We start from the raw sequence: 21,289 nt of genomic DNA, 5'->3' as shown, positions 1-21,289 counted from the left end.
CTATAGATCAGGTGTCAACACAACCAGGGTTGAACACGGTTCTGCCACCATCATGGATGCATTGCAGTGTCAGTCTGTTGCCAAAAGTATCAAAATTACCCCCTTTACTTCACCGATACACCATGTTACCCTGGACAGGATACAGGCTGGTTCATAGATGAGAAATCCAGTTTTATCCAACTTGGCAAAACAAGACAATTGTACCAACAGCATGAATTAGTGAAGGTTTTCTTCCTTATATTTTAGTCAACCACTAACCTTGGTTTTTGCTTAAATCGATTTCCAAGGCCAAGCTGATTCAGATTCATTGCTACCTAAATCAGCGGTTCAAGTAATGGGTAAAAGTCACAAGTATCTACATGATTGTGGAAACATGCAATGCAAGTAATTCTCTTTTCTATTATTATTTATTCATTCAAAAGAAGCAACACATGTCTATACAAACAACTTGGGTAATGATGTTTATCACAAACCGCTTTGTAGGCCTTATTGATGGCTGAAATGGATGCTGTTAAGGCTTAAATCCAAAATCCTTGTAGTCTTGTTGAGGCCCAAATTTGGTAATACAAAAGGCTTCAGTTAAATGGTTTACAAATAGAAGATTTGAGTGGCTTTGGCAGACAAGGGAAATGACTGAAAGGAGCAAAGTATATGTCCATAAATGATATGGACAGTCAGAGATGCTTAAAGAAGAAAGAATAAATACTACATGCATGGGTAGTCAAATAGAACAAAAGCCTTTGCTTAGTGGCAGCGGCTTTGACTTGTTTTTGGTTAAGTCAGGTCAGCTGGAGCATCTAAATTTGGTGTCAATGGGAATCATGTGTCCCACCAAATAATTGATCTGTGTTTTAGGTTTCTAAAATCAGCAAATGTGTTGACCAGTGGGCCTTTACTAGATTTTGTGCTCTCTTTCTGTTGAGCGGAAGTCAAAATCATCTATAAACGGGGAAATGCACTACATATATTATGGAGTGGTCAAAATGGTTCGAGTTCATAAAATTTTCACCTTCTAAACTCAAACAGAAGCTAACCCCTGAGCTTAAACTGTAGCAAAAACATAGCACTAACAAATACTGGGTGTGTTAGTACAGAACTTCGGCGAGAAAAATCTTGAGTATATAAATAGAATAGGAACAACAATTCGAATAGAAAGTGAAGAAATAAGACAAGACTCCAATGTATGTATCAAACTACTATTTTTAAGGTTCTATTTGGCCTTGCTTATACTCGGTGTGCAAATGAGCTTTAAGAAAACGAACCTCAATGATACAATAACTTTTAAGAATTTTTGGTATGTATTTTAAATGAAATCTCACTCTTATTTATTAAGAATTTTTATTTCTCTTCATAAAAACATATTTCAATGTGTGTCTTTTCTGAATAATCACATATCTAAAAGAGACAATTGTTCATCTAATATCTTTTAATTAAAGACAATTATTCAAATAATATTGTTTGAATAGTTATAATTCTTTGTCTATAACCAAAATATATAACTTTTGAGTAATTATACATTTTCATTTATAGTTATTAGAACATTATAAATATTTGAAAATATTCTAACAGAGTGCAACGGTAAGATAAGTTACATCTTCAACAAGAGGATATATATTAAAACTTTAGAGATGACATTGTCGAGAGGAATAACTATAAAACATAAATATGGACCAAAATATAATAATAATAATAATAATAGTAATAATAATAATAATAATAATAATAATAAACAGCTTGAGCTTGAGCCAGCCATACCAAAGCCCAAAGAGTGCACATATATAAATGAAAACCTAGCTAGATTGATAAGGAGGGGGCATCGTCATACATATCTAGATTAAGCTACAACCACCGCCCTATCTCATATATCTTTTCAGGGGATAAGCTTTGCGGCAAGTTGGCAGGCTCAAGTGCGGCTGGGTGAACAGTGGAATCGCCAGAAACTTCGAGAGCTTTCTTTAATCCTTGTGGAGATCACCTCACCTAAACATGAGGTCCCTACATGTTGAGGCGAATATATTCCTTTTATGGGCAGCGAGAAGTGCAGAGCAGGATGTAGCACATTAAAAGAACACTCATAGGAGATGAGATAGGATCAAAATTATTATTAAGTGGCAACCCGAATCTGATCTCTATTCTTGATTTCATTTGCTATAAATACTGAGTTTCAAAGTGTTGTGTGGGCATGGCATGGAATGCATAGTATAGAGAGGAAGAAAAGGTCTAACATGAAGATAAAGAGTCTTGTTTGGTAGCCAAGGATGACTTGCCTGCACCTAATGTTCACGAGGTTTTAATACATCAAAAACCCTGATTGGGTCCCAGGCAGTCACCTTGGCTAACTAGACAGGCTGTTTTCGTTCATGCTAGGCCTTATCTTCCGCCCCATTGGATATACATCAAGTTAAAGCCAAGTAATGATGGAGAAACATGCATGCATAAGACTTAAGACTTACGGGGAAGAGAAGGTCTTCCATGAAGATAAAGAGTCTTGTTTGGTAGCCAAGAATGACTTGCCTGCAGCTCATGGTACCCATGTTTGGGTGACAGGCAATCATCCTTGGCTAAGCTGACAGCCTCTTCTCTATCATGTTAGACCCTTTCTCTTCTTCCTTTCAACAAGCTACTCGTGGAGCATCATGCAGCTGAAACCTTCATTCATTTCTATCTTTTTCTCTCAACAAATGTTGTATGATTCTATATCATATTTATATGTGAATGAGGAAAAAGCACTCATGGATGATGATTTCTTTTCTTATTTTGTTTAAAAAAATTGCAGAAATTCGGAAGTGATGAGCTGATAATGAGCCACTACTTGAGGATATGGCTGATGTCAGGATCAGTGCCCGATATATATTGAATATAAACAAATATTGAAGCGGTGCAAGCGGTAAAATGAAATAATCTTTTTACACATGGGAGAATTAATTTGGAAAATGACATTCTTTGCATTTTCTGGACATGCATGCTTTTAACTTTTAATGCTTCGTGCTGCAGATTTCTTGCAAACCCTAAACTTTCTTTCTTTTTTCTTTTTTCTTTTTATTATAAATATATCACTTATACATAACTATTTCATAATTTAATTACTATAAAAAATAAAGATAATAAATAAAAACGTAAACGACGTCGTTGGTTAAACTACGCTGACTGGATTCGCAGTCCTTGTCTATTGTCTGGTCAGCTGGATATTATGAACCCTATTCTTGTCCGTTTATTCAGCTCTTCACCCATTTTGGATTTCTTATTAAACAGAATTCAAACAATAATAATATATTAAATCTTCTTCATTTCCGGCAGACCCATGGAGACAGTTATCGGAAATCCATTGATCAAGGCATTGATTATTCTTTTCTTGCTATCTGCAACTACCGCCGCCGGCGACGCTCCGTTCATTATTTCCCACAAGAAGGCTTCGCTCACCAGACTTAAATCCGGCGCTGAACGCGTCTCCGTCTCTATCGACATCTACAATCAAGGCTTCTCGTGCGTTTCCTCTCTCCCTTTCTCGTCAATTTTGTATATATTTATATAAAATCCCTTTAGTGCAGATCTACCTCTGATTTCTCCGTCAAAACGGAAGTTATTAAATTTTGAATCAATCTTAAATTTCGATTACGAGTTGAAGCTATGTTTTTTTTTCTTTTGAGTAGTTTACCATTTCGTTTTAGGAAGTGAACGTAAATAGAATTTGAATTAGTTTTTAGTTATTTGGATCTGAGAGAAGCTAGATGAAGTTGCAAATCTGATAATTTTTATCGAACTATAGTTATGAACAATATCATTCCCTTTTCTTATAAGTTTTTCCCCCTCTAAAATTTTGCCTATTTAATGAGTTTTCAAATTTCTTACTGTCAATTCATGTAGAAGAGTGATGTTACTAAATGATCAAATTGATGCTTGAGTAAAATTTGTGACAATTTCAGAAACTTGTGCTTTGTTAATATGAAAACAGGGCACATTGTCTTTGGCCATGTTCCTGCTGATGCACCTTTGAAGTTTCATGTTTTTTTAGATTTCAAATGCATTATTGTGGTGTGGGGATATTATCTAACTTGAGGAACATTCTTTCTGAAAAAAAATAAAAAAATAGGACGGCGTATGATGTGAGTCTTGTCGATGATAGCTGGCCCAAAGATTTATTTGATATCATCAGCGGTAACACTTCAAATTCATGGGAGAGACTTGATGCGTGAGCATATTGCCTTTCTGTAATTCTATTTAATCAGTTCTTCCTACATTGAATAATTAAATTGTGAAACTTTATGATCTTCAGTGGTGGCATTTTATCACATTCATTTGAAATCGATGCTAAAAGACAAGGAATGTTCCATGGTGCACCAGCAGTTATTACTTACCGTGTTCCCACAAAGGTGTCTCTACAGGTTTGAGATCCATAACAGAGTCTGTTTTCCTTGAAATTTAAGAGAAAAGTGAAGTAAAAACAAAGGTGGAAAACAAGCTTTGATGCCGTATTTTGTTGTGTGTTTTTAGGAAGCATATTCAACTCCAATCTTGCCTTTGGACATCTTAGCTGAAAGACCTACTGAAAACAAGCTTGATTGGGTTAGTTATATTTAGAATAAGAATAAACAATGAATTAATGCTCTTCAATATATATTTTCCTGTTTTCAATGTTACTAAAGGCTTATTCTTTTTGTTTTTCGTGGAACTCGCTCTGGTCGTGACTAAATATTGAAGGCTAAGGTAATGAATGGTTCTTTCTATATTTGTTAAATAATCAAGCCTCTAAAATCTTGATGGATAAGAATTGGCATGCATACAGAGATAGCCAGATTGTGGTTGAGGAATAGATTATTTTTATGCATCCCATTTTTGGGAATGACTTGCTCTTTTGATAAGTTTTTAGGATTTTAGTTTTTTTTAATCTTATATAACAATTAAAAATAAATGGACCTTTGCTGTCTCTTCTAGCTCTGAACTTTTTTTTTCTCTCATGTCATAACTTGAGTTGCAGAGGCTGCTTGCTAAATATGGATCTCAATTATCTGTGGTCTCAATAGTGTTATTGTTTATCTACCTAGTCGCTACCCCATCGAAAGCCAGTGCCGCAAAAGCAAGCAAGAAGAAGAGCTAGGTATGGTTTGCTGAGCTGAGAAAAACCAAAATCTATAACCTGTCACTACTCAACGCAATGCAGGAACCTTACTTTATGTTGCCATTAAAATAGGGTTTTTTTTTTCTTTTTTAGTTTGGATTTTTGCAATTAGATGGGGTTTTAAATGAGGTTTGTGGAAGGTGAAACAAGTGAATCCAAGTCCCAAATCCTAGACTTGATTCAAGCAGGTAATCCTGGAAGTGGGAGAACTGGTTTGTGATATCTGATGGATGGGACAATTTTGAGATTTAATACTTATATATGTATTCTATTTTTCTCAAATCTTTTCCATTTTAATTAATGTTGTAGCCTGTGAGATATACATTTATGTACACACGCATACAAACAACTTCAGGAATGATTTTTTTTTTAATCTTCTGTCATGTAAGACTATAAAATAAAAAACTCAATTTATAAAATGTAATTTTATTTTAATAAATATTGTTATACTTTATTAAAAATATTTGTGTTTTCAAATCTAATGATATTTATATTGCATTAGACTCAAGTGTCATGAAATGATGGAGATGGAGAAGATTAGGGAAGGATGGGGTGAATGGAGTCATTATTCAAAGAAAACCTTGGCCCTCCTTTGCAAACTAGCCGCTCACCCTTTCCATCCCAAAGTATTACCTTGTCCGCAGCAGCACCGGCCTCTAGGCGGGCTGTGGGCTTTTCTCTTCTCTTCTCTCTCTCTCTCACACGCTTGCTAAGGAGGACGTAAGCGAGATCCTTGATCAAATGGGACAACATTCATTTGAAGTTCTTTACTTATTCGAATAAATGAAATTTTTATAATTTGGTCCCTTTTAAATTTTAATTATATTAATCTAATTCTTTTTTTTTTAAATATAGCTTTGCCTCCCCCCCCCCCCCAAAATTTTAAAGTTTTATTTCGGCCTTCTAACTTCATCTCTGCTTATTTTCTCCTTTTTTTGATTTTTCCTCCCCCATAATCGCTCCTACTGGAAGTCCACCTCTGGCGACCTCCCACAAGCCTACCCTTGGCTCACCATGCCTGCTACTTCCTTCTCTCCTTCCCTTGTCGCCATAAACACCCTTTTGCTTCACCACCGCTGGTCTCTTTCAACCTAGCTAGCTCCCCCCTCCATTTACAGTCTCCTAGCCAGCCACTTACCTTTTTCTAACTGAAGGAGACCACTCTTTTCAGAAAAATAAATTTAAGTCGAAGGATTTGGCCTTAGACCTCCCTTGAGGGAGGTTTTCTCAAGTATTTGGTGATCCAATTTTCTGTAAGTTTATGGTGATTCAGTTTTCCAATGTCCAAGCCAATTTGTTTTGATTTGATTTGATGGATGTAATGTTTGTTCAGTGTTCGCAGGTTTCCCAGAATGGACTTGTATGTCATCAATGGATTCAACATATCAATTCTCTGGATTCAGTTTGGTGGTTGACGGTCGATATTGTGACTTGTGTTTGTGATTTTCGCTTTTGTCCGGAATTTAATTCTTGGAATCAAATGTCTCCCCAATATGTTAAACAATCATACCACTTCCTTTATGTGTTTTCTATGTGCATGTTTTAGTGTCCTAAGATTTTTATTTCCTTTGTAAAATTACTGATCAATGAAATCACAAAAATAAAAATTTGCTTTTTTGCTTCAAAAATTCTACAAATCTACTTAAATAGTTTTTTTATTATTTAATACTCACACACATGACACGCATGATAGGGACATATTCACACCACACACGCATATACTATATTCAAAAAGAGCTAATTAAATAAAGGATTAACACTTACTCTCCGAAAACTCAAACTCAAACTCAAATGGTGGAGGTTTCAAATATTTTTTTTTGTTAAATATTAACCATTTAAAATTCTCTCACAAAATGAATAACTTAAATTTTCGACATTTTGAAAAATTTATATGCAGAAGGTTGCATCTATCCAATTAAAGTAGAAAAGATCAAGCTTATGTTAATGTGTCGTTGTAGTATAGTGGTGAGTATTCCCGCCTGTCACGCGGGCGACCCGGGTTCGATCCCCGGCAACGGCGTTAATATCTTTTTGGAATTTTTTACATTGAACAAAAGGTGTACGAAATAATCAATTATTTTACAAAAATGGTACAATCGATGGAATAAATCTAAGACAAGCCGAACCCAAAATCTCCAAACAAAAGAAAAGGCCTGTAAAATATGAAAGGAACAATATAATAAAATCCTGTGTTTATGATGCAACAGGTGAAGGTTGAACAGCAATCCCAGTTGCTACAAAACTGGAAACACTCTCAGACAGATGCTTTGACGCTTTCTCATAATTCACAAATCCCATGTACCAGAAATCATGTCCATCCACCGTCACAATCTGTATATATTTCTCTGATGGATTCTCCCTCATTATCACTGGGTTTATTATCCCTACTTTGCTCAGTGGTATCATTACCTTGTAATAGCTCCATGTTTCCTGCCCTGATGGTGCTGTGAATGACAAAGGGCGATCACTACAGAAAGCTACATGGATATTGGATAGGTAAAGTGTTCCCGCTACTGGTCCTGTCGAAGTCGATAAATAGCATGCGAATGATTTCTTCAGCTTCTCGTTTGAATACGTTCCGAATGTTTGCTTATAAAGCGATTCGAATCCACCTCCTGATATTGCTTTGGCTGTCACGTTCATCTTCCCCCATGCAGCTCCCGATACAGATGGTCCTGTTTTAACTGTTCAACAATTGAACAACAAATATGTTAATCAGCTGGGATTCTTGGAAGGGAAATTAATACAAGACTAGCTAGGTTATTGGTCATACGATTGTGCCAGACATTATTGGCCATGGTCTCAGCTTTGTGACTCCAGGTGTTGAAGACTTGAAGCATGGAATCCATGGGGTTATTGCTTGATTTCTCGACGGGGGAATATTGGAGGTATGGATGATGGTAGTATTGAGCTTGGTCACCAGCACCCCACAATGTTGCTTTCTTGTTGTCTGGATGACAAGTGGGAACAGCTGGTGTTCCCATGATATGAGTCCCCCATTTCTCAGACTGTTCTGGAGGAGGTGGAGGAGGCGAGGACGATGTTGATGCGGGTGCCGCCGCGGTGGCCGCTGCAGGTTCCATGTGCGGCTGTTGATGGAAAGGGTTGGTATATTCATCAGGTGAGATAGTGGGGTAATTAGGCTGCGATTCTTTGCTGCTGCTATTCATTGCTAATTAACAGAGAATTCAAAACAAAAACTAAGCTTGTGTTATTTGGGATTTGTTTTTGCTTCAAATCAAATTTGAGGTGTGAAAAGTATTGCAGCGTGGATTGGGTTAAATATGAAAAAAGATTAGGCAAAGAAGCGTGTAAAGGTTCCTTAATCCCGTCCTAGATTTCTAGAAGTAGAAGAAAATGGATGTATTTAATGGGGCTGTTCAAAACCCAATACATTGACTTTCATCCTGCTTGGATGTTCCTTAGCCGCGTCCCTACTGCCTTACCTACGCCTTTTATTTTTTATTTATTGCTTCAATATATTTTGTAATCACGATATTCATTATTTATAATAATGATTAATTTTTTTATCGTACTTAAACAATTAATTATGAAATATGTTTCATTTTCATGGAAAGAGATCAAATACTCGATTACATTATTAAAAAATAAGATGAACAATCGCCACACCTCATCATATCGCTTATTATATACGTGAGATGTTACCTCAGGTACAACATATCTAAAACACCTGAATTCAATATTAAACATATGTATTTTTAAATCTTTAAATAGAGTTTTATGAAATCGTATAATAATAAAATTATTCTTTTATCTTATAAAAAATTTAGTATATATAACTAGTTGACTCAAATAATTTTCTGACTTTACTCTTAATGAAGAATTTAGATATAATACATTAAAATTTAGGAGGTTTTTTTTTTCTGACATGTATAATCTATGTTGTCGATGGAATTAGAAAAGCTAATTGATTGAGAGCTTAAAATATTATGAAATTCAGAGTCTAATTCCTCCAAAAAGAAAAAAAAGATTATAGAGATCCACGTTAACATGTGAGTAGGCTTAATTGCTCATTGGTTTTTGCATCTCTGGTCCTTTCAGCCTTGATGTTTGGGCTTGGGTCCATTAAATCTATTTAATAGCCAATGAGATTTGGAAGTTCCAAAACACCACAGAATAAATAATTGATGATTGACCAAAAGAAATTCGGTTTCTTTTTCACTTTTTAAAATCTATTTATTTATAAAAATTACTATTATAATTATAAAATTTCACCACTTACCATAAACATTTATACATTGAATGGTATTAGGAGAAGCTAACGATTCATTATGGGTTAAAATAAAATTTTAAAAGCTTGTTAAAATACTATATCCCTTGGCTAAGCTTGCCCAATGTTTTTTAAATCAGAGCGATGGTTGAACTAGTCAAGCCATCGGTTCCTCAATCCAATCGGTTCAATTAAAAATTATTAAAATTTTTTTAAAAAAAAGAGATTTAACTGTCGGTTCAATTGATGTTTTAGTCCGTTCATCTGATTCTTATCGATTCCCAATCTATCAGTTAAAAATTTTGTTAAAATCATATCGTTACTCACTCCTTAATATTTTGTCCAAAAATGTGATCTTATAATGTTTTAGTAATTTTGTTGTAATATTATAATGTGCAATTAATATCATGATATTTAGTTTTGATATAACTAGTGATATATGTATATGATAATATTCTCATATTTACTTAGTTGTTATGTAATGTTATATAGGTTTTAGCATGTAAGATGAGTAGCATATTTTTCATGATTATTTATCATAAGGGATAAATTTGTGACATTGAAATTGGGATCATATTTGAATTTGTTCATCCTACAAGCATTGCATTCATAAAGAGCATCAATTTGGATGAATATGCGTAAAAATTTACTAGAAAAGTCCAAGGTGATCCTGTAAGAATTGCATTCATAAAGAGCATCAAATTGGTTGAATTTGTGTGAAAATTTACTAGAAAAGTCCAAGGTGATCCTGTAAGCATTGCATTCATAAAGAGCATCAAATTGGTTGAATTTGCGTAAAAATTTACTAGAAAAGTTCAAGGTAAAAGTCAGAAGAGATTATCTAGTTTGAAATATAGATTTTTGACATCATTTTATCCAAATAGGTTTACTGCAATTGAGTTGAATGGCAATGATGATGTCGAAATGATGATTGGTGCATATTTTTCAATTGCGAATACGGTAGTAGAGATATATATCCATTTTGATGATGTTTAGGTAGGTGGTGTGAATTCGTCAAGATTTCCTATTGATATGTCCCCAATGTTGGTTAGCAATATAAATCAGATCGCCCAACAACACGATTGTGTAATTGTAACAGTCCGTTTTTCAATAGTGTCGAAAATAGTAGTTTCGGGACCACAAATCCGACGTGTGAGTTTGAAAAATTATTAATTAATATTTATGAGTCAATTATAATATTATTGAAATTTTGATTTAATAAATTTTATTAATTGGTCGTATAGTTAAGTTCAAGTGCTCAATCTCTAAGTCAAGTGATTTTAGAAAATGAGGTATCGGGACCTCGTTTTTATAAACCGAGTTAGTAAATATTTTTATTAAATATTTATGGAATGATTATATTAGTGTATTGAAATTTGGTTAAGAAATTTTAATGTTTGGATAGTTAATTAATTAAAAATGACTAAATCATAAAAACTACAAAAGTTAAATTCTATTAATTAAAGGTATTCAATAGTTAAATTAATAATGTCACAATGGTTTATGTGACAATAATACCATAGGCAAATGGTATTCACGGTTAGTGTTTAAAATTTGTTAATTTATATATTATATTTTAATAAAAATTAAAAGAAAAGTTAAGTTAAAAATAAAATAAACAAACATATCATTTTTATTTTTTTTATGTTCATCTTCTCTAAACTGAAAGAACACCATTGTTGACACCAAGGGCCTTCGGCCAAGTTCTCTCCCATGCATGTGTGAGATTTTGAGGTCCGTTTTAATGATTTTTATATTTTTGTGATCGTTTTAGCTTAATTTAGCTAACCTTGTAACAACCCGATTTTGACTCTAATCGGAATAGTGGTTTCGGGACCACACATTCGAGTCTGAAAAATATTTTAGCATTTTATTTGGTGTTTATTATGTGTGAATTTGCATGTGTGGAAGTTTCGTGAATTAATATTATGGTTTGAGTGCTTAATTAAAGAAAAAGGACTTGATCGCGTAAAAAAATAGAAAGGCTAGTTAATGTGTAAAGTGTTAAATTGCTAATGCCTTTTTAATATGGAGTCCTTAATAGGTTATTAGCCCACTATTAAGTAAGTGGATGGTATTGGTCAAGAATGACCTTGTATTATAAGGTATATAAATTCATAAACAAAGGTTAAATAAGTAAACTAGTAATATGTTAATATATGTTAAATTATATCAAAATATAATTCATTATTCTTCATCTTCTTATGACCGAAACTAAAGAAAACAAAAAGGGAAAATCATAAGCTAGGTTCGGCCAATTTACAAGCTTAATTTAAGCTTAGTTTTGTTTTAATTTTTGATAATTTTTACGTTTTTGATATCGTTGCTAAGTTATCTTTAAAGCCCATGCTTGAATTTTTGAATTGGTTGTGTATTTTGTGATATGCCATTGAAGAGAGCTTGTTGTTTTTGTTGTTAGATGATGGAAAATAAATATATGTTGTTAGATTTTTCATGTTTTAATTAGTAATTTTTAATAAAAATGTGTATTAAGGACTAAATTAAGAAAAGTGTAAATTGAGGGACTAAAATGTGAAATATATGTCATGCATGGACTTACATGAGCTTATTGAATATTCGGCTAAGCTATGGTACAATGAGAGTTTGTTAATTTTATATTTTTTTGAAATAGAGACTAAATTGTAAAAAGTGTGAAATGTCAGGGGCAAATTGGTAATTTGCCCATTTGTTTTTTTTGGACTAAACTAAATGAATTATTGAATAAAAGAGTTAATTTTTAATATGTTTAGATCGAGAAACGAAGAAAACGGAATTGGATCGGGGGAAGTCAAAAGTAGTTGAGTAGTCGACTGTGTTCGTCGATATCCGAGGTAAGTCTAATAGCAATTTAAATGTTTATTAAATTGGAATTTATATAAATATATCTATCATACATTTAGTAAGCTGGTACTAAAAGTATATAAATTGAATAAAACTTGATGATTTTTCTATGTGAAAGCCGAACATAGAAACTGATTTTGGGAGGTTAAAATTAATGGTATAAATTACATGTATATTAATTAAAGTATGCTTTAAGTTCAATGATATGAAACTAATAGTAGAATTTACATGGATATGTAGTTCGAATGTAAGATTTAATTTCATGAGTTGAATTTAAAGTTATGAATTATATATATATAGTTGAATGTATGATACAAGTTCTTTGAGTTGAACTTAATATTATGAAATATATATATATATACACACATACGGTTCGAATATATATATATTTTAAAGTTCTTGAGCTGAAATTAATGTACGAATTTTATATACATATGTGATTCAAATATAGGTTATAAAGTTCTTGAGCTGAATTTAATTTATGAATTTTACATACATATGTGTATGGTTCGAATATAGGTTACAAATTCTTTGAATTGAATTTTAATGTTGTAAATTATACGAAAGATCATCTTTGTATTTGAGATTTTCAGGCTTAATGCCTAGCAGGCTTGATGCCGGTGAATTAATTCAGACTTTATGCCTAGCAGGCTTTGTGCCGGTGAAATGTATCAGGCTTTGTGCCTAACAGGCTTTATGCCGGTGTTTTATACAAGGCTCTATGTTCTATAAATCTTATGTGAGCAATAGTAAAAGCAAATAAAGGTGTTAAGAAAGCTAAATTATTCAGGTATGTGTTAGCCATTTGCTTAATTAGTGTTAAGGTAGATTGATTGTTTTTAAATTGATAATAGTTTCAAATGAAATATAGAGTATGAGTTAACCATTTGAGTATAAACATATTTTGGCATAATGATTTATTGAATATTTGGCTTTGCTAAATATTTATGTGTATTTGGCCATATGGTTTGTTTATATGAAAATTTAATGTGATTTTATTTAAAGCATTATATGATACAAAATATTAGGATCTTTGCTTTATTTTAACTTAATGATGGAATAAGTATTAATATAAAAATATATATATGAATTTCTGCTTATGACTTACTAATCTTTAATAGCTTATTATGTGTGTTTTTGTTTACCTCGGTTTTATAGATTTTGGAATCGTGTTACGAGCTCAGGGATCATCAGCAAGCCTATCACACTATCGACTATTTTCTTCGGTATTTTACTAAGTTAAAATTTGAGCTTATGGCATGTATAGTCTGGATAAAATAATTGATTTTGGAACTTGTATGTATATAGCCATGCGAAAAATGGCTTGTCTTTAATCATTAGTATTTGTTTTGGTTTTTGTCTTATGGGTTCTTGATTAAGTGTTTAATTTTATAATTTTGGCTATGGCTTATTTATATGTAATATACGGTAGCTATGTTTTGTTGATAATATGGTGAATGAGATGATATATATATAATATGAGTGGAATGTATGGAATTGGTAATTAATTGAGTTGCATATTTATAAATTTTGGAAGTGTAGGATAGCTTGATTCGGGTTGTATTGATAATATGTTTGGGTGTATCTTGGTTATACAGGTTCGGTTTGTTTTTTTTTTAAGAAAATAAAAATGAGTTATCCATGATCATTTTGTTTAAGTTGAGTTTATGTGATTTTGAATGGATATTTGATGTGTATAATTTTTATATTTGAAATTGATTATATTGGAGCATGAATTGAGCTTGCAATCGAATGAATTATTAAGGTGATATTTAATTATGAGTTTTGACATGTTAGTTGAATTTTAATTATGCTATGTAATAATTAGGTATTTAGAAATATCGTAAATTCATGTGGTGCTTTTAAAATATGTTTGGTTTGAAAATATAAGAGATTATATGATTCAGCTTGATGTTCATATTTAAATTAATAAGTATGCGAATTGATGAATGTCAATAAAGTATAAATATGTTATAGGTAATGTGTTATAATGACCGAACATGTATTTCTTAGCCTGGTGATGATATTGAAATATGGTTATTTGGAAATGGCTCATTAGGAGTTCAGGCGTGAGCTTTGTTCTTTTATAATGATGTATATTTGTCTTTTAAATGAGTTTAAATAGGTTAGTCGAATAGAGTACATGGTAACTGGCAAGGTGTGAATATAAATTGATGTGAACAGCTGAACATAATGAATTTAATTACTCAGGAATTTTTATTGAATCGATGTGATAATTCATGATTCTTACTTAAGATTTTAATGTACATTTTCTTGTATGGCTTTGTGACATGTTTGTTTAAATATAATTATGATTATATGCAATTCAGAATTGTTTGAAAGTTGTATCTTATTTAGTAATGCATCGTAACCCTAATCCGATGACGGATAAGGGTTAGAGGTGTTACATTTTATTGGTATCAGAGCTACGGTTTAGTCGATTCTAGGACTAACGTAGCGTGTATGAGTCTAGCTATACATGCCATAATTTTATACTGAGATAGTGTGATGACTTTTGATATCTAAAAATGTGTTTTCGTATAGTAATGGATCCCGATCGAGCCGTAGTTGATGGTATTGAGAGTATAGCGCCTGCTCCCGCTCAAGGGACAGAGCCGGTAGATTCTCGACCGACCTCGAGTAACCAGGAGGGAGAGGCTAAACAAGCCTTTTTCCAAATGATGAATGATTGGTTTACTCAATATGTCTGAACTAATCCGGTTGCACAACAACCTCCACCCCCGACTAATCCATCTTCGATTCCTGTTATACTTCAAGTAAGTGATCCGATGAGATTACTTAAGCCTCCTGTTGATAAAATTCGAAAACACGGGGCCGAAGAGTTCAGAGCCACTAATAATGATGATGCTGAGTGAGCTGAATTCTGGCTCGATAATACTATTCGAGTGTTTGATGAGTTATCTTGCACCCCTGATGAGTGCTTGAAATGTGCCATATCTTTACTACGGGACACTGCATATCACTGGTGGAATACACTAGTATCGGTGGTTCCAAAAGAACGAGTGACCTGGGAATTCTTTCAGACTGAGTTCCGTAAGAAATACATCAGTCAGAGATTCATTGATCAGAAACGTAAGGAATTTCTTGAATTGAAACAGGGTCGGATGACAGTGACAGAATATGAGCGAAAATTTGTGAGACTCAGTAGATATGCTCGAGAATGTATTTCGACTGAAGATTTTATGTGTAAAAGATTTGAAGATGGGCTGAATGAAGATATTAAATTGTTTTTTGGCATACTTGAGATAAAAGAGTTCATAGTACTTGTTGAACGAGCTTGTAAAGCCGAGGAGCTCGGGAAAGAGAAGAGAAAAGCTGACTATGAAGCTTGAGATTCCCGTAAAAGATCATTTAGTAAATCGTTTCAGTCGGCTTCAGGGAAATTCAGAGAGGATCATAGCCGATCCAAAGCTACTGTAGGGTTTCCTAAACATGATCGAGATCGACCCCCTGTGAGTTCGCGAGCTACTTCAATTGCTAGTGTGGGTAGTGTTCGACAAAATAGATCAGAGTGCAAGCATTGTGGTAAATGGCATCCAGGAGATTACAGATTACATGATCGGTCTTGCTTTAAGTGTGGATCAAAGGATCATTTTATTCGAGAGTGTCCGATGGTGGCTGAGCAAAAACTTTGAAGTTTTGTTAAGAATTTCTCGAGTTTTAATAATTTTTTTGTCAAAATGGTGAAAACTTATCGAAAAATGTCGATATGATAAACTGAGTAGTTTTGTATAGTTTAAAGGTTGGGAGTTAGTCGTAGATGAATATGTAGATGAACAAAATTTGTTTCTTGCATAAAGATTAACTGTAAGTCGAGATATATGAATTTAAAGTTTTCTATGTCGAAGGTTTTGGTTAAAACAGAACATAGCTTAGGCTATTATTTTTAACTGTTTAAGGTGAGTTAATGATTGATTGTTGATTATATATTTGTGTGGTTTGTTTTGTTGAAGTTTCGAAGTCAATAGGACCTTCAACAACTAGAGACAAGGGCAAAGAAAAGCTTGTCTGAGCTTTCGGCTTTTCGGCGAAAGCATATTTGTGGTGAGTGTTTTGGAATCGCTGCTTGTAGACGATTCATTGTGTAAGTGAGAGTTTAAAGGTAGCCTAAACCCCTACTCTAAATTCTGAGTGTAAGTGTTCTCATACCTATGATTAAATATGATATACATGTGCTTGTGCAATTGTGAATATATGAACATATATAAGATGCTATGACTTGTGCCATAAGCTTGTGATGACTATTGTGAATGAGAATATGTGGGTATGTTATTCATGCCATGAGACAGTAAATATGTAGGTATGTTTTCATGCAATGTGACAGTGATTATAATGTGCTAACGATGTGAATATACAATGAATATGTGCGAGAAATTGGTAAGTAAATATGTGATAATAATGTGGATATTTTGGTCTTGTGATCTTATGAGACCGTTGGATATAGTTGGCATGCCATAAGATTGTAAGTACTCACTTTTGTGATGTGATTTTTGAGGCGTTGAGGCCTAGAGATAGTTTTCAGAGAGATAAGGGAATGCGAACTAAGCTCTATTCACCAGGATATATGTGTGTGGTGTGTTGGAGAGTGTTAGTTATATGCTTCACTTATGGGACATGTTTGACTCTATGAGTCAATTTGGTGTGTTAGAGATCCGTGTATCTATTGTGTGGTGTAGAGTCCACATTATGTTTCATAACCTCAAGAGTCAAACTATCATACAATGTGACTGAATGTGATTAAATGTGATTTATATGTGCTATGATATATGCTTAAATATTCGTGTGATTAATGTGTAAAAAAATTTCTGAAAGATGTTTAAATGTGTGAAATATGATATTAGAGTTAGAGATGTTATGGATATGAGATATACCTATTTCACTGTTGCATAATGGCTTGTTTATGTAGTGGTTATTCTGAGCATTCACTAAGCTTGTTAAGCTCACCCACTCCTTTTTAACCATTGTAGATAAGTAATGCTAGTGTGAGTGGTGTGGTCTTAATGGGTGATCCAAGCCAAATACTTTAGTTGCTATTAGTAGGTGTTATTTGATTAATTTTGTTTTGGGAATAAAAGGTAATGTGGTAGATGTTATATTGGCTTCGCTATAATTTTTAGTTGTTTGCATGCCTATTATACTTGGAAATTGTGAACTTGAAATTTGATGTTGAGACTGATATTTGGGACATTTTGGTGCTAAATTTATGTGGTATTTGATGCATGATGTTTTGAACTAGTTTGGAATGATCTGTGTGATGATATATACTGTGTTTTTAAGGCCTAGAACAGAGGTCTTAATATTCAGGTTTTAAAAAGGATACCTCTGCAATTTTTGAAGTGCAGGAAGCTAGTTTCGCTAGTTGGTATCAATATTTCACCACGAGTATCGATACCCAGGGTAAAATTATCGATACTTTTTCAGTAGTTCCGATATTTTCCAAAAGTTGAGTTTTTAAGACGAGAAATAGTAAGCTAATTTGGTATCAATTTTCCAAGTAGTATCGATACCACTTGAGAGAATTATCGATACCACTCTACCAGTATCGGTACCTATGTAACAATTTTGGGAAATTTTGTTAAATGGTCCTAATGCTTGTTTAGTGCTTTTTTTTATTGTACAATGTATGTTAGCACGTTTTGTACACCCTAGATTAAGTATGACAATAATTCGTATGAATGCCATAATAATAAAGGAAACAAAAAAAGATGTATGTTAATAATGTGTCGACTTATGTTGTATGCGATGTGAGAAAGTGGTGTAGCATTCTGCTCTCGGGCTTGGCGACCGGGCTGAGTATAGGGTGTTACACAGTATATGAATAAGAACTTATGAGTATTATATTAATGGATTGAAGTTTATTACGCAAATAAAAGGTTGAATTGAGTTTTAAATACATGTAGTTGTAATATTTTATGCCATAATAAAGTCATTTGTTTCATTTGGTTCAACGGGTATTAATGAATTAAAATGTGATTTAAATTATATGAAGTGTAATGTGATCATGAATGTTGAAATGGAAGATGATGGCTTAATTTTTTGAATGGAATGTGTTATGAAAAATGGTATTTGTGATGAATGAAAGATATATTTGGTATGTTATTATTATGTGTTTATGATAAGATTATGTGTGTATCTTGTTGAGCTTATTAACTTGTTGGGATTTTTGATGTGTATAGGATATTATAAGTTCATCAGCATGATAATAAAAATTATACATCAAGTTTATATAATTAATCCTAGTAGGTAAGTTTACATTTGTAATTATACGAGCTTACTAAACACTAGTGGCTTACTTAGTTGTTTTCTCTTCTTGTAGATCATCGAAAAGCTCAATCGGTTGGAATCTCGTCGGAGTACAATCACCCCATCCATCCACCATTTTGATAGTTTTTATTTACTTTGGTTAATGGTTATAAATGGCATGTAATAAGAGCTTTTATGCTATTTTGCCAAAGTGATGTGGTTTGAGCTTATGCTTAGCTTACTTGTATGTATATATGTCCTTGATTTTTTATTGTAAATGTCTACATGAATATATGTCTTTAGTCACCTATTTATGCCTTTGAAGTATGTGACTTATGGTAGAATTGAAATGTGAATGAAACGATTAACTAGTGTGCATGATGTATGTTTAAGGTTTGGACTTATAGTATTGCTTTTGAATTGATTTGGTGTTTGAATTGTGGTGCCAAGTAATCGCATGTTGGTTAGGCACATAGGTTGATTGATTTTGGCATGTTTGAATGTGTTTTAACCATGTGAATATGATTGGAAAAAGTTTTGTTTGATGTCCAATAAATGCTTGTTGTTTAGGCTTGAATTAGAGGTCTTAGTGGATGCACACGTCCTGGAACACGAGCAGCCACACGACCGTGTGCCACATACGGCGTCCTCACACGACTGTGTGTCCTATTAATTTTAAGTGCAGGATGAACCATACAGTCACAAAGAGTTACATGGCCTGGCGACACGACCGTGTGACCCTATTTCGAATACCCACACAGGCTGGGACACGGCTGTGTGTCCCGTACTTCGAGTTGTTCACGGTTGACCACACGACCATGTTTTTAAGCCACATGGCCTGGCTATGTCACATGGCCGTGTGACCTCTGTTTCCAAAAATTTTCAATATATTTTTTTCAAAATTTTCTGTTTATTTCAAATTAGTCATTGAACGTTCCCAAGCTATTTTTAGGACCCTGTAGGCTTGGTTTAAGGCCCATAAAAGTATTTATGATATAAATAAAATGTGTTTTTGAGTGTTATTAATTAATTTGAATGATTATTTCTGTTAAAGTGAAATTTTTTTATTTGTACTGTAATACTCCGTAACCCTAATCCGATGATAGAGACGGGTTAGGGGTGTTACATTTAGTGGTATCAAAGCTATGATTTAGTTGGTTCTCAGGCTGAACGTGGCATGTGTGGAGTTTAGAAATACATGCCATTTTATAACATGTGACAGTGTGATGTCTCTTGACTTAAATTAATTCTGTTTCTCTTTTAGATAAAATATGTCATCCAATCGAGCTAATTCCAATGAAGCTATGAGCAATGCTCAAGCCACCGATCAAGGGGATGCGCATAATGTGCTTGAGTTTCAAGAGCCTAGAGAAGAGTCTCACAGTACTTTTTTTTATATATGACGAGTGATATGTTTAATGTGTCGCACCAACTGAATTGAAGGAATTGAAGATTCAACTGCTAGATCTATTGGGCTGTAACTTTATACGTCCTAGTATATCGCCTTGGGGAGCTCCAATTCTATTCACTAAAAAGAAAGACGGCTCAATGTAACTTTGTATTAACTATCGACAATTGAATAAATTGACAATTAAGAATCAATACCCTTTCCCTCGTATCGATGACTTGTTTGATCAATTGAAAGGAGCTTCAATATTTTCTAAGAATGATTTAAGATCGGGTTACTATCAGTTGAAAGTGAATGATAATGACGTACCAAACACTGTCTTTCGTACACGTTATGGCCATTACAAATTTTTAGTGATGCCTTTCGGATTGAAAAATGCTCCTGTGGCATTCATAGATCTCATGAATCACATCTTTCAGCACTACTTAGATCAGTTTGTAGTAGTATTTATTAACAACATTTTGATATACTCAAAATCAGAAGTTGACCACAAACAACATTTGCGTATTATTTTACAAATTTTTTGAGAAAAACAACTCTATAGGAAGCTTAGTAAATGAGAATTTTGGCTATTAGAAGTGGTATTTTAAGGGCATGTTATTTTTACGGATGGGATCTGTGTTGATTAGAAAAATATTAAAGCCATAATTTAGTGGAAAGCACCGAGGAATGTGTCAAAAATCTATAGTTTTCTGGGTTTGGCTGGTTACTACTGAAGATTTGTTAACGGATTTTCAAAGATATCTATGTTGATGAAAAAATTGTCGCAAAAGAATGTATAGTTTGTTTGAAATGATCAGTGCCAAGAAAGTTTTGAAAGACTGAAACAGATGTTGATTGAAGCACCAGTTTTGACCTTACCGGAATTGGGAAAGAATTTTATGGTTTATAGTGATGCCTCGTTGAGTGGGTTGGGTTGCGTTTTAATGCAAGAATGTAAGGTAATTGTGTACGCATCCCAACAGTTGGAAACGCATGAACGTAATTACCCAACTCATGACTTAGAGCTAGGTGTTGTGGTTTTTGCTTTAAAAATTTGGAGACACTAGTTGCATGGTGAGAAGTGTCATATTTTCACCGATCATGGAAGTATTAAATACCTTCTAACTCAAAAGGAGTTGAATTTAAGACAACGTCGTTGGATCAAGCTTTTAAAAGATTATGACTGTGTTACAAATTACCACCCTAGTAAAGCTAATGTTGTCGCGGATGCGTTGAGCAGGAAAGTGGTAACTGAGGTGCAAGCAATGTTCACTTAACTCGAATTAACAATGACAACAATTTACTGGCCGAGTTGAGAATTAAACCCGTATTATTTGATCAGATTAGAGAAGCATAGTTAACAGGCATTAAATTGTCGGAGAAAAGAAAAATGGTTCAATATGGCTCAATTAAAATTTTTAGCATCGATGAACTAGATTATTTAAGA

At 33.4% G+C, this 21,289-nt stretch overlaps 2 protein-coding genes and 1 non-coding gene across 7 annotated transcripts; 2 read left to right on the top strand and 1 right to left on the bottom strand.

Annotated features, from left to right (window-relative positions):
* The first annotated feature begins 1,814 nt into the window (after positions 1-1,814).
* On the top strand, positions 1,815-6,583 carry LOC107893240 (translocon-associated protein subunit beta). 4 transcript variants are annotated; one of them, XM_041098087.1, is made up of 7 exons: positions 1,815-2,887; positions 3,298-3,483; positions 4,091-4,189; positions 4,274-4,382; positions 4,492-4,563; positions 4,699-4,704; positions 4,976-5,398. In XM_041098087.1, exons 2-7 carry the CDS (start codon positions 3,302-3,304, stop codon positions 5,093-5,095), a joined length of 588 nt encoding a protein of 195 aa, XP_040954021.1. In that variant the 5' UTR covers positions 1,815-2,887; positions 3,298-3,301; the 3' UTR covers positions 5,096-5,398. The 4 variants fall into 4 exon arrangements, with proteins under 4 accessions (XP_040954021.1, XP_040954022.1, XP_016673666.1 ...); XM_041098088.1 differs by lacking the exon at positions 1,815-2,887 and adding an exon at positions 3,020-3,205; XM_016818177.2 differs by lacking the exon at positions 1,815-2,887 and adding an exon at positions 6,450-6,583 and having other exon boundaries at positions 3,212-3,483; positions 4,976-5,095.
* LOC107893236 (GEM-like protein 5) lies at positions 6,450-8,394 on the bottom strand. Of its 2 annotated transcripts, none has more exons than XM_041098086.1 (2): positions 7,890-8,394; positions 6,450-7,791 (listed from the first exon to the last, which is right to left on the bottom strand). In XM_041098086.1, exons 1-2 carry the CDS (start codon positions 8,284-8,286, stop codon positions 7,310-7,312), a joined length of 879 nt encoding a protein of 292 aa, XP_040954020.1. In that variant the 5' UTR covers positions 8,287-8,394; the 3' UTR covers positions 6,450-7,309. The 2 variants fall into 2 exon arrangements, with proteins under 2 accessions (XP_040954020.1, XP_016673661.1); XM_016818172.2 differs by having other exon boundaries at positions 6,450-7,800; positions 7,890-8,380.
* Positions 7,065-7,136, top strand: TRNAD-GUC (transfer RNA aspartic acid (anticodon GUC)). The gene has a single exon. It is a non-coding gene; the product is annotated as a tRNA-Asp (tRNA).
* Positions 8,395-21,289: the final 12,895 nt, after the last annotated feature.

Source organism: Gossypium hirsutum, chromosome D07 (assembly GCF_007990345.1).
Source record: "Gossypium hirsutum isolate 1008001.06 chromosome D07, Gossypium_hirsutum_v2.1, whole genome shotgun sequence".
Classification (NCBI taxonomy): domain Eukaryota; kingdom Viridiplantae; phylum Streptophyta; class Magnoliopsida; order Malvales; family Malvaceae; genus Gossypium; species Gossypium hirsutum.
The sequence above is the reverse complement of the archived record's forward strand: the minus strand, read 5'-3'. Positions and strand labels throughout refer to the sequence as shown.

Excerpts from the sequence above, each read along its gene's own strand:
- LOC107893240 (XM_016818177.2), top strand. The coding sequence starts at position 3,302 with ATGGAGACAGTTATCGGAAATCCATTGATCAAGGCATTGATTATTCTT. Across the intron at positions 4,190-4,273 it reads TCATGGGAGAGACTTGATGC|TGGTGGCATTTTATCACATT; the intron begins GTGAGCATATTG and ends TATGATCTTCAG. Across the intron at positions 4,383-4,491 it reads CCACAAAGGTGTCTCTACAG|GAAGCATATTCAACTCCAAT; the intron begins GTTTGAGATCCA and ends GTGTGTTTTTAG.
- LOC107893236 (XM_016818172.2), bottom strand. The coding sequence starts at position 8,286 with ATGAATAGCAGCAGCAAAGAATCGCAGCCTAATTACCCCACTATCTCA. Across the intron at positions 7,801-7,889 it reads CAATAATGTCTGGCACAATC|TTAAAACAGGACCATCTGTA; the intron begins GTATGACCAATA and ends ATTGTTGAACAG.